General features: G+C 37.0%; 1 protein-coding gene across 1 annotated transcript in view; it reads left to right on the top strand.

The window, feature by feature from the left end:
• Window positions 1–95: 95 nt before the first annotated feature.
• Window positions 96–13,382, top strand: part of LRP2 (LDL receptor related protein 2) — a 93,180-nt gene continuing 79,893 nt past the window's right edge. Inside the window, 9 exon segments of the mRNA XM_032479645.1 lie at window positions 96–240; window positions 1,265–1,381; window positions 2,890–3,267; window positions 4,423–4,671; window positions 5,904–6,115; window positions 6,873–7,057; window positions 8,030–8,258; window positions 9,200–9,374; window positions 11,500–11,622. Coding sequence (XP_032335536.1) covers window positions 111–240; window positions 1,265–1,381; window positions 2,890–3,267; window positions 4,423–4,671; window positions 5,904–6,115; window positions 6,873–7,057; window positions 8,030–8,258; window positions 9,200–9,374; window positions 11,500–11,622 — 1,798 coding nt within the window. The 5' untranslated portion in view covers window positions 96–110.

Raw genomic sequence — 13,382 nt, 5'->3', positions numbered from 1 at the left:
TTTGAACACACACACAACTGAGATAACTTACCCATGTCCTTCACTTTTTACAGTTTGGTTCTGGGTACACACTGAACAAGAAATAAACTGTTATTTGGTTTTGTTTTTGGATGACATTAGATCTTACAAACACCTGCTCCCCTAATCAGTTTCGTTGCCCTAATCATCGATGTATTGACATAACCTTTGTCTGTGATGGGGAAAACGACTGTGTTGATGGGTCTGATGAGAGTGCTTGTGGTAAGTACATTGCTTTAATTTTTAAATTTTTTAATTGATTAATTAATTTACTGAAGTATAGTTGATTTACACTGTTCTATGTTTCAGCTATACAACATCATGATTCACAATTTTTAAAGATCATAGTCCATTTATAATTATAAAATATTGGTTATGCTCCCTGTGTTGTACAATATATCCCTGTAGCTTATCCCTATCTTGCCCCTCCCCCTTCCTTCTCTCCACTGGTAGCCACTAGTTTGTTCTCCGTATCTGTGAGTGTGTTCGTTTTTTTGTAATATTCACTAGTTTGTTTTATTTTTTAGATTCCACATATAGGTGATATTATACAGAATTTGTCTTTCTCTTTCTGACTTATTTCACTAAGCATAATACCCTCCAAGTCCATCCATGTTGTTGTAAGCTGCAAAATTTCACTCTTTTTTATGGCTGAGTAGTAGTCCATGATATATATATTTATATTTACACACACACACACACACACACACACACACACACACACACATACATACACACACACCACATCTTTATCCACTCACCTGTTTTGTTTTTTTTTTGGTCAGCACAAACTGAGTTTTATTTAAAGTGATGTAACATATGTACATTTTTTTCCCTTCCAAATTTTTTAACTGTTAAAATTGCCCTTTTGGAGATCACATTGCAAATTGTATTTCACTAGTAATTTATCAAATTTGCCTGTCAATTGATACATTCTAGATGAAGCCTTATAATGATGTTTTGAGAGTCATAATTATTGATAGCAGATGGTTCTGTAAAACCGGTAATTACAGGCTCCTTAAATTCATAACATACATATATTTAAACATTTAAATAGAAGTCCATTTTCTTCAAAAGTAATTATCTAGTACTTATCCAGTCATCTGTTGATGGACACAGGTAGCTTCCATATCTTGGCTATTGTAAACAGTGCTTTAGTTTTATTCATGGTGTTTAGAAAAAATCTGAATATTTTGTTGTTTTTCTCCTTTGGCTAATTTCTAATACTTTTCTCTCTTGTTTTTAGTTGTTAATTGCACTGCTTCTCAGTTCAGATGTGCCAGTGACAGTAAATGTATTAGCAACATATATCGTTGTGATGGTGTTTTTGACTGCAGTGACCACTCTGATGAGATAAATTGTCGTAAGTACCATATTCCCAGTGTGTTTCAGGTGAAGAGGTCATTTCATGTTTACCAGTATTGATATTACCACAGATTTTCTCTTATTCAGACAAACTAGAGGGAAGGTAGCCTGAATTACAAAGCATTGACAGAGGAATGCAGTATTGAACATACAGTAACATTGACTTGGCATCACCAAATAATGATTTGTAATTTGTGAATCAAGTGATTGTATAAATGGGCACTTTCAAACTGTCTCTTGAGTAGGTTAAACACTTCTTGTTGTCACTATTAATTTTCCCTAGGACAGCCCAGATTAGTGGGTTTCAAATTTTTGCGGCTTACCAGATATAAAGATATTTTAATGGTTTCTTTTAAATCTCAATAAGGAGGTCAAATCAAGCAAATCATTATTTAGTAGCTGCTAAAATGTTATATATGGTCTTTGACCTGAGAGTCTGGTAAGAGAAATTATAGAAAGTAAGAAATAATTAAAGCAAAGGAGATAGTTTCAAGGATCTTGTAGAAATGATACAGATGCAATTCTGTCTTTGAAGAAGACAGAATTTGAATTTCTTTGAAAAGAAATTTTTTCTAGTCAGAGGATTGAAGGAGAAATTCTCAGAATATAAATCTGATGGACCTATAATCTCCATAGACTGTCGACTTATAATGGATAGGATTTGTTATTGCCTACTTTTTATATTAAATGAGGTAGGTGGTCCTTTGTTGAAATAATGGTATTTTGGACCATAAAAAGTAGGTTTCCATTAATTCTCCTCCCCAGTCAGAAAAGGAGTGGTTAAAGCTATGGATAAAAAAGAAAAGTTAAATGCTTATATACTTTACAGATGTGTACAACACCCAGAAATTCTTAATCACTGAATTTCTGTTTCACATTGAAAACACGGAATTCTGTGGTAGTCTGAGGTTAAACTGCCAATTACCTTGACTTGCTAGTCCCTTACGAGGTTTCTGGGAAGGAGTTTGGCTTTACTCCTGTGAAGTAGGCAAGCAATTCTTATCTATCTCTCAAGGTTTGCTCGATGAATAGTGGAAAGTTTGCAAAGAATTAAGAATTTACAGTCTTTTTACTTAATGTGTGCTAGTTTCATTAGATATAATTCATTTGAGGAAAAATTATAACATCCAAATATGTGATATTAATTAAACGCATGATTTCCAAGTCACTATAGATGTTTAAGCTCTATTGAAATGCTCTGATGATTCTTTATTATTTAATCTGTAATTAGAAGCATAGGAAACAGAATTTTCTTTTGACTCAGAGACTTATCTTTGACCCAAGAGTTGTACATCCTGTCAGATCCACTAATCAGACACAGAGATCTCTGTGTACCACAATGTCAGAGAAGACCCTCTATCATTTTAGACTTTAATATTGAATTTGTCATAGTCATTATTTTAAACCTACCATTGATCCAAAATCATTTCCTCTGAATCTAGGACTTATATAAAAGGGGTTATGAATTGCATTGACAAGCCCATTTCCCCTATGCTATTCTCTTAGAAACCAGGCCTCCTGGTATGTGCCACCAAGATGAATTTCAGTGCCAAGCAGATGGTACCTGCATTCCGAAGAGCTGGGAGTGTGACGGGCATGCAGACTGCCTCCAGGGATCCGATGAGCACAGTGGCTGTGCCATCAAAACCTGCCCTTCATCTCATTTCCTCTGTGGCAACGGAGTCTGCATCTTCAGAGAGTGGCTCTGTGATGGGGACAATGACTGCGGGGATATGAGTGATGAGAAGGACTGCCCTACTCAGGCCTTTCATTGTCCCAGTTGGCAATGGCAGTGCCCCGGCTATAGCATCTGTGTGAATCTGAGTGCAGTGTGTGATGGTGTCTCTGACTGCCCCAATGGGACAGATGAGTCCCCACTTTGCAGTAAGTTTCCTGACCACAGTTTACTGGCCATAAATTCATTCTGAGCAGTGGCCTGCTGTGCAGCATCATGTCACTGTCACCACGTAGCTTTTGAGGAGGGGATTTCAACTCCTTTCTGAATTCAGATCTGTGTAGGGATAGTCATCATGAAATTCAAATAAATCATCACTGGGTAGTACTTCTCATTAAATCCTTTGCACCTGGTTCTGTGTTTTTACTTCAGTAGACCGTCACATTAAGTCTGGTTCTGTTGGTAATGTGCTCATAAGTTTTTCTAACTTTAATATTTTCTAATTTCAATCAGAACTTGCCACAAAACAAATGAAGCCCGGGGATTTGTGTCACTGTGATTAAACTCCTGTGATTGGCATGTAATCCTAATTACTGTCCTTTCTTTCTTTCCTCTTTAATCAATGCTCATTCTCAGATGAACCCCAGCCAGGTATGATTGCGAAGTATTTTAGATTCTTATGATTTTATATGCATTGTGTTTGTGTGCTGAACATGTGTCCTAATCATTTTGACTTACTTCCCCTTCTAGTGCATGTTTCATATCATGACTCTTATAAATAAGTTTGAATACCCATGAAAATAGCAGGCATTTGCATCTTCAGGCAGATGAACTATCTTTTGGTGCCTCAAGCATTGCCATTTTAGCTCTGAAAGTAAGGGTTGATGGCATGTTAGTGCATCTGTGTCCTCTAATCTTCCAATTGCTTTTTCCCTTCATAGACCTTCTAGCCCTGGCTCTTCAGTGTCTAAGTTTTATTTTCCATTTCTGTGTAGGTAGAAGGATGACAGGAAACAAAGTGGAGGGTAATGTAGTTCTCTTTTGTATGCTTTATCAATGACAGTTGTGTTTCTTGATGTCAATAATATTTCCCCAAGTTTCTCTCATTGCACTAAATGGAGTTATAATAGAGGGCTGTATAGTGAAGAAAATGGTCCAAGTCTGATGGATGCGAAAGATAGTAAATCCTCAGGCAAATCAGAGCACTGAACAGCTGTGGAGCTCGTCCAGGTGGATGCTGCTTGCAGCTCTTATTTGGGTATCGTGTGGACGGTGGCCCAAGACTGGCATATAATACAACAGAGTGAACCACAGAAGCAAAGGTTCCTGACTTTCCCCTTTGTGATTCTTTTTCTTTATTCTAGACCAGGAGAGCTGCTCAGATTCCAATGCTGGTTGTACTCACCAGTGTATCCAAGGGCCCTTTGGAGCTCAGTGCCAATGTCCATTGGGATACCTGCTTGCCAATGATTCTAAGACCTGTGAAGACATAGACGAATGTCGTATTCCAGGCTTTTGTAGCCAGCACTGTTACAACCTGAGAGGTTCTTTCCGGTGCTGGTGTGATACGGAATACAGGTTAGACGCTGACAGCAGGACTTGCAAAGCTACAGGTAATGAAAGTGAACAAACTCCAGCCAGTTTAGCAAGCACACACCAGAGCTTAACATGAAATGTTGTGTGTGGGCATTTAACAAGTTTCACCATTTTTGTATAATGCTTCATGAATTCAATTCAGCCAATATTAATTCAATTTCTATTACGTGAACGTATTTATGCTGTGTTTTAGGATATTGATTTGGCTGCTTTAAAAGTGACCAAATGAGGAATGCTAAATCGAAATAGACAGGTTCTTTCTTCTTCAGTTAGGAATCTGAATGGTAGACTGGTCAGTTCAGGGGATAAAACTGGTCAGTTACCCTCATGGTGTGGCTTCCATCTAGGGATCCAGAGCTATTGCTCCAGTCTTTGGCTTCTCCCAGAAGGTAGGAAAGGGGCAAGTAGCTTCCGTTCCAAGGATGAGACTGGAATTTGACACCTCATTTCTACTCACATTTTTTTGGTCAGAACTTAGTTATGTAGTCACTCCAGACTGAAATGGAAGTAGAGAAATGTCTCTAGCTGGAAGGCCCTGTGTCATGCTAAAACTTGGCTTAATTTAGTACTGAAAACGAAGAAGAGGAGAGGGGACATGGAGATAATTAGAAGTCTCTGCTACAGCTGAATACAAAGTACAAAATAAGCAAAGTACAAAAGTAACTATAATAACAAGAAGAATGCAAGTGTATTTTACTCCAGGTTCATATTTAGACAAATATTGGGGTGTAATCCAAGGAAGGATGATATTTTGAAAAAGGTTACTCTAAATACTCATGAAAATCAGCTAACTATTAGCAAAATACCATTTTTTTTATTAAAGTATAGTTGGCTTACAATGTTGTGTTAATTTCTTGTGTACAGCATAGTGATTCATATATATATATATATATATATATATATATTTTTTTTTTTCCTTTTCATATTCTTTTTCATTATAGGCTATTACAAGGCATTGAATATAGTTCCCTGTGCTATAGGACCTTGTTGTTTAACTATTTTATATATAGTAGTTAGCATCTGTAAATCCCAAACTCACAATTTATCCCTCCACCTCTCCCCTTACCCACTGGTAACCATAAGTTTGTCTTCTATGTCTGTGAGTAGGGTAACATCATTCTTGTAGGGATTTTTGTTTGCTTTTCCCATTACTCTAGTTTGGAATGACATCTTTCTGTTACCAAACATATTACTTCAAATATCTTTTCTCCCAGAATCGTTGACAATTTTGCATTTTCTTCTTGGACAGCATCTGAAAGTCTGCTGTTAGTTGTGGCAAGTCAGAACCAGCTCGTTGCTGACAACATCACCAACCAAGTGCACTATATCCATTCACTTGTCCAGAGCGGTTCTCACATTGCAGCTGTTGATTTTGATTCAGTCAGTGGTCGTATCTTTTGGTCTGATGGAACTCAGGGTAAAATCTGGAGTGCATTTCAAAATGGAACAGACAGAAAAGTAGTAAGTATATTTCTACTGACCTTTGGCCTGACTAGTTCCCCTGTCTTGGGTCTGTTTGCTATTATTCACCAGTGAGAGAAGGGCCTACCTCATCTTAGGCGGTTCTCATATTTCCCTCTGGGCCACATCACTCCCAAGAGGCCTCGATAATCCTAACTCCTACTAATTGATGGGCTCTGAATAGAGATCCATGACTCTGAATTCCAGGACACATGATGCAGAGACCTCACAACATCTTTGGGCTCTTTTTTGTAATTTTGTTTTTCCTGAGTGAATGAGATTCAAAAAAAATGCGGAGGAGGTTGCTTTTCTTAGGTTTAATTCAGTTACGTTTCTTGATCTGTCTCCCAGAGTTTCAGTTTCTTGAGCCTTGATGGTTGTTTCCTCTGCCCCTTAGAACTTTATTTTGTAACTGTTGGCACTTAATCAATAAAGGTATTACTTTTGGCCTGTGAACACTGTAAAGTTTCATAGGGTTGCCAACTTAACAAATGGATACAGCTTTTGTTTAATTGAAAAAAACTTTGAAACCAAAATGAAACTACACACTAATCCAACAAGAGAGTATTCCGTTCTACAAAATCTTGTATATTTTTCTTAGAAAACCCTACTGTTCCTTACATGGGAAGACAAAATTTTCTAATCCTCACAAGCAATCAGAGGACAATCAAAGCCTTATCTAGCTTTTCATATAATTTCCATGTTTGCATTCATTTATTCCCTTTAGAATTCACTCTTTATTCACTTTTGTCTTTAGATACTTGACAGTAGTGTCACCATGACTCAAAGTATTGCGGTGGATTGGGTAGGACGTAATCTTTACTGGACAGACTTTATTCTGCAAACAATTGAAGTCTCTAAACTGGATGGGAGCCACAGGACTGTGCTGATTAGTGAAAATGTAACAAATCCAAGGGGACTGGCATTAGATCCCAGAGTGAGGTAAGACTTTTTTTTTATTAAATGTTGTTGCCTTAACATTGTATGAGAGAAAAACAGCAGTAACATGGGGTGACTAATGCTCTTATCACAAAATGTAAAATGATTCCTGTTTAAACATCTCTATAGAAATGGTAACCATACAACTGGTTGTTGCTCTCCTTCCTTTATTTAAATAGTCTTCTTCATAAAGTACATGAGAGCAACTGGTTGTTCACTTGAAATAAAGATCACATTGATTTCTTAGCTTATATGATTAAGTTTCTAATGAATGCATACAGTAATATTGCAAAGATGGGCCATGGTACTTGCTATACCATGTATACCTCATGGTTCCACAACAAAAATGCTAGATTTTCCTGCTTCGGTTTCATATTGTTTACTAGGGCTCCCTTTTACATCATATAAGGAAGAAAGTTTTTGCCTGCTGGTCTTAAAGGGAAGAAATTCTCCCTTGTGCTCAGAAAATTTTGAGGGCTTCTTTCCTTAAATTTCCTTGTATTCTCTTAGATTCTTTCCTGCAGGATGAATTAGGCAAATTATGTTCAATGCAATGCAGACTTCCTAGATATTGTAAAGTATTACACACCAGTGAAATTTATGATGAATCTCTGATGATGAATAAATCGACTCACTTACCTGAAAAATGACAGGATAGATAAACAGGGACAGATGAATTATTCTAGATCAACTCTTTGTGGGTTGTAAGGAGACATGAATTGGCATCAGGACATTTCAGTGTCACAGTGTACTACGTGTTTTATGCACATTATAAAAACACGCAGATGGCTTGTGACTGTGTTATGATTACAGTTTTACTTTGTGACTCTCAGAGGAAATAGTAAGCTCCGTGCATAGAGTCTGGAGATGATTTATTTTAAGCGGAGCATAGACATGAGATTGTGTTACTTAAAATGACAGTTATCTTCCGTTTCAGTATGTCCAGTCCAGTTGGTAACTAGCTTCTTTTCACAGTGACCGTGTGATCTTCTGGTCTGACTGGGCCCGTCAACCTCGTATTGAACGAGCCAGCATGGATGGCAGTCTGCGTACTGTCATTATCCAGGAGAAGATCTTCTGGCCCAATGGCTTAACTATTGACTACCCCAACAGACTGCTTTATTTCATGGATGGCTATCTTGATTACATAGACTTTTGTGAATACGATGGAAGCAATCGGAGGCAGGTGATAGCCAGTGATTCGGTAAGTTGAGGAAACTAAACTAAAACCACAAAAATGGCTTGGTAGGAAGCAGATGGAGTAACAGGAAAACTAAGAAATTAACTTCTGTCATAGACATTACAACGTCAGTGTAATGTGTGAGGGCCAATCCATCTTTTATTACCAACAGAAAATAAATATTCTAGTTCCTGGTCAGATTGTGCCATGTCCAGAAAGGATTAATAGCTCATGTGGTCTAGTTGATCCATAGCTGCTAATCTGTTGCTTCTATGAATCAATCTAAATAATGATTTAATTATATTTAGATTCTTCAATTACATCATAGCCTTTTAGATATTTTGTATTTTTATCCAGGAAATTCTGGTGGATTTATTTTCCCAAGTTAAAAGGCAAAATGCAGAAAATAGGTTATGTTACCAAAGAGCTCTTATTGACTTCTATTTAAGATTGTCATTGTTTATAGTTCCGTGACTTAAAGAGGCCCTGGGAGATCTCCCTACCTTCAGGAAATAGGCATCCAAGCCGTCTCAGATTTGTGTGAATCAGCGAGTGGCAGAACAAGATGGCAGAAATAGCACTGGATACGGAGTGGGGCTAACGGTGCAGGGTCAAGGACTTGGGAGCAGGGGTTGAGGAACCTGTCACTAGATAGCTGATCCACATAAGTCACCTTACTCCCTGCACTTCAGTTTTGCTTCTGTTTGTAAGATGGGTGCCCAGTGTAATAACCAGAGTAAAAATGAAGGCTAAATGATGCAGGTACATGTAAGTATTTTGATTGGTGAGTAGGATATAGGTCAAGAAGTATATATTTTTTCTGTCTCTTGAACAATGACTTCACTATGCCTTCATTAAATTAAATAATAATGGAAACCATCTTCTTGCGCAGATATCCTTTTCTACTTTGTTCATCTTGGTTTTCATTTCTGGGCGAGGTCTCATTGTCCTTTTCTGCTTCACAGATTCTGCGGCATCCATACGCCCTAACTCTCTTTGAAGATTCTGTGTACTGGACTGACCGCTCTACTCAAGAGATTTTTAAAGCCAACAAATGGCATGGGGGGAACCTGTCGATGGTAATGTCTCTTCACCAGCCCCTTGGGATTGTTGTGGTTCATCCTGCAAAACAACCAGCTTGTAAGTGATAGAGATATTCTGCTTGGGTACAGCTTGGAAAACACTGATTCGGGGAATGCTGAATGTATAATGTTGCAGACACATTTGTTTCGGTAATACATTTTCCTTTCTTCTTTACTAACCATGCCAGTCCTAACATTTCCATGGCCTTTATTTACCATGGAAAACATAAATCTTGTATGTCTTTACATGTTCAAGTATCCCTGGTCTTTTCTCCCACTTCCTCTTGCCACGCTGGACTTCCCTGGACTTCTTTTTGATACAGAAGCACACCAGGCCACTTCCCATCTCTGAATGTCTGTGCTAGCTCTTCTAGCTGCCCTGGACCGCTCCTCCTACACATCTCTGCCTGAGTTGCTCCTTCATGTTATTTAGAATGCTCTCATGCTGCTTGGTAGCCCTTGACTACCCTATCTAAAATAGCTCCCCCAGCCACCCCATAATTCTTTTGCTCTTTACTCTCACATTCCGAAATCACACAATTTATGAGTTTAGCTCTTTGTTTCCTTCTTTCTTCCTTCCTTTCTTTCTTTCTGTCGTTCTTTCTTTCTTTTTAAAAGAATATCTGCCTTATGTTTATAGTAGTCCCACTGATTAGAATGGGGTTTGGTACATAGTGAAGGCTTACTATTTTCTGAGTGAATGAATGGATTAACGAATCTAAGAAGGTTTGTAATACGAGTGTATAAGATTTAGAGAGCATTCTGGGAGCACGGGATGCACACAGGATCCCATTACTTCTGGGTCAGAGACACACAGAGATGTCATCAATAGAAAAATAAAAGATTATTATCTAACCAAAAACTTGGACAGCAGTGGGTAAATGTCAAGGTCACATAGGGAACACACAATTTGGTTTCATTTGATGTAAAATGATCTCTTTTGGGTCAGCCAAGGAGACACATCTTATTTAGCATCGAATTTCTATTACTAAGCTCTGGATTACTCAGTGGCTGTTTGTTCATAATCTGTTTATTGACTGGATTGATCTGTGACCCTGGGCAAGTTACTCCTCCCTCTTATGCTTCTTATGAATTTTATGTTGAAAGAATGATGTTGCGGGGGGCAGGGTGAGAGGGTAAAGTAGTTTAGGGAAAAAAATCAAGCCAGCTGAGGTAACTTAATGTACTTCTGTCTCCAAATATTGGGGGCCTCTGGGAGGACAATAATAGCATGACTTCATGCACATTTAAATTTTTATTTTTTAATTGAGATCTAATTTACAGAGAACATTGCATTAGTATTAGGTTTACGCATAATGGTTTGATACCCATATACATTGTGAAACAATCACAACAGTAAGTTTAGTGAATGTCCATCACACACATTCTTTTGATGAGAACTTTTAAGGTTGACTCTTTAATAATGCTTTAAAAATTTTTTTTATTTTTTATTGAAATGTGGTTGATTTACAATGTTAGTTTTAAGTGTATAGCAAAGCAATTCAGATATACATACATATATATTTTCTTTTCAGATTCTTTTCCATTATATGTTATTATAAGAAATTGAATGTAGTTTCCTGTGCTATACAGTAGGTCTTTGTTATCTATTTTATATATAGTAATGTGTGTCTGTTAATCCTCAGCCCCTAATTTATTCCTCCCTGCCCTTTCCCCTTTGGTAATTATAGTTTTTTTTCTATGTCCTTGAGTCTATTTTTGGTGTGTAAATAAAACTTGTATAAGATCGACTGTTAACTACAGTCATCATTCTGTACATTACATTACATCCCCAAGACTTATTTGTCTTGTAACTAGAAGTTTGTACCTTTTGACCACCTTCACACATTTTGCCTCCCCACATCCCTTGCTTCTGACAATCTGTTCTCTCAGTTTGTGTTTTTGTTTTTTGTTTTTGTTTTTTTAGATTTCACATATAAGTGAGATCATGTTTGTCTTTTTCTGTCTGACTTACTTCACTTAGCATAATACCCTCCAGGTCCATCCACGTCGTTGCTAAGGGAGGATTTCCTTCTGTTTTACGGCTGAATAATGTTTCATAATATTTGATGTTACATATATACACACACATATCACATCTTCTTTATCCATTCATTCTGTGCACTTAATTGTGGGTGGCTTTCCATTTACCAGTGTTTTCTTTTCTTCTCTTTCTATTACAGCCAGAAATCCATGCGCCCAAGCCCACTGCAGCCATCTATGTCTGCTATCCTCAGAGAGGCTTTACACCTGTGTTTGTCCTTCAGGGTGGAGGCTCTCTCATGATTCAATGACATGCATGAGAGGTACAGTATGTCCTTTAAGTATGCCCCAAAGGTGGAGTTTGTCAGAGTTTGTGCAAAATGGCGCAAGCTCTAAACCATTTGGTGATGGTGTGTGTGCTGTGTTCCTCTGATTCAGCAGGTATCTGTGGAGTGTGTGCTGTATGGGGTGAGTTAATTGAGTTAATTAGAACTCAATTGTAATATGGTTTCTGTGTATGGAGCCAATATTATGTGTGCATGTGATTCAACAATCTTTAACCTCACATTTTCTCTTACTGGGTAATAGTTAAATAAGATATGATAATAGGAAATTCCAAATTCTGCATTTAGAAGTAAAAGTTCTTGACATTTGTGGATAGCTTCATTTTTCAGGTTCTTTATCTCATTTTTATTCTCATAACCAATAGTCAGTAATGAGTGTTCTAATATAGGTCTTCTGACTCCAATTTCAGTACCTTTACTGGATGGTACTTCAAAGATGAAAGTTTTCTCTGTATGAAATATTTCAAGTGATCATTTGAACAATTTATTCTTCATCTCATCCTAGATATCTTACTGTGTTGCTTGAAAAGTATGTGGAGGGTTATACTAAGTACTTTAGGGAGCAAAAATACAGGGCATTTGTGGTGTTTACAGATTATGCAGATATAAGCTTCCTGAAAATCAAATTCCATCAGCATGTAATATTTTGCAGTGATACTTTCATGATGAAAGATTTTAATTATTGGTAATGCTTACAAAGGGATTGGCATTTGCCATTTTTCTTCAGAGACTTATTATGTACCTAATCCTCGTTGACATTGTTTAATTTAGTGTGTCCTCAGAGTCTTTCAGCAGAAGATTAAACTGAGCTATAGACATCTGGATACAAAGCATTCTTTCACTGCATGAAGATTGCTGAACTGTGCATTGGGGACTGGTGTAATCTATATTACTATCTGATGATGATTGATAAGTGTTAATTCTAAATAGTACCTTTTGTTGCTTCAGAAATAATTCCATTAGTGGTTTTTCTGTGGGCTGACTTTACTGAGGTGGAACTTTTTCAGCATTTCCCAACTGGCTTCTGAGAACCAGTTGGGTAACTGAGTGCCAATATACGGTAACTTAAAAAAAAAAAAGTGCCCATTTTTTTTTCAACAGGATGCTTAGAAAACTGCTAACATTCATACATGAAAATATTTTACTTGATTTAAATATTCCTCTAAAATTTTGTTGGCTAAGTGTCTAAAATATCTTTGGAAGTGCTTATGTGGTAAGATTAAGTGAGAAAGCAGATATTGTTTGATATTGGCTATGTAAAATCATGCATGAATAAAGTCTGAAGGACACGATATATAATGGCCAATAGTGCTTACAGTTGGGAAAAGGAATTATGGAATATTTCTATTTCTTTCTAATTTTATGCTACAAAATTTTAAAGTGAGAGCTTCCTCTGAATTAAATAGTTTTTTTTATTGTTTAGAAAATGTGTTCCCTACAATGCTCAAAACAAATAAACAAAACTCAAACTAAGACATCTTTGCAGCAACCCCTAAAATTAACAACCATATATCCAAAATAAGATTGTGCAAGGGAGGGCTTACATTTGGGAATTACAAATGTCACCTCTTAATTACAACATGAATTTCCCATTTCTGACTGTTGTCTCTTCACTCTTTGAAGTGTTGTTTTATTTTCCAAACATACTTAAAACAATAAACTGCCATTCATCAACAGCAGTCTAATTGGCTAGATTAACGGTGCGAATAAGGAATTAATGAAGAGTAAGTTAAATGCTG

The sequence above is a fragment of the Camelus ferus genome, chromosome 5 (assembly GCF_009834535.1).
Source record: "Camelus ferus isolate YT-003-E chromosome 5, BCGSAC_Cfer_1.0, whole genome shotgun sequence".
In the NCBI taxonomy this organism is placed as follows: Eukaryota; Metazoa; Chordata; class Mammalia; order Artiodactyla; family Camelidae; genus Camelus; species Camelus ferus.
The sequence above is the reverse complement of the archived record's forward strand: the minus strand, read 5'-3'. Positions and strand labels throughout refer to the sequence as shown.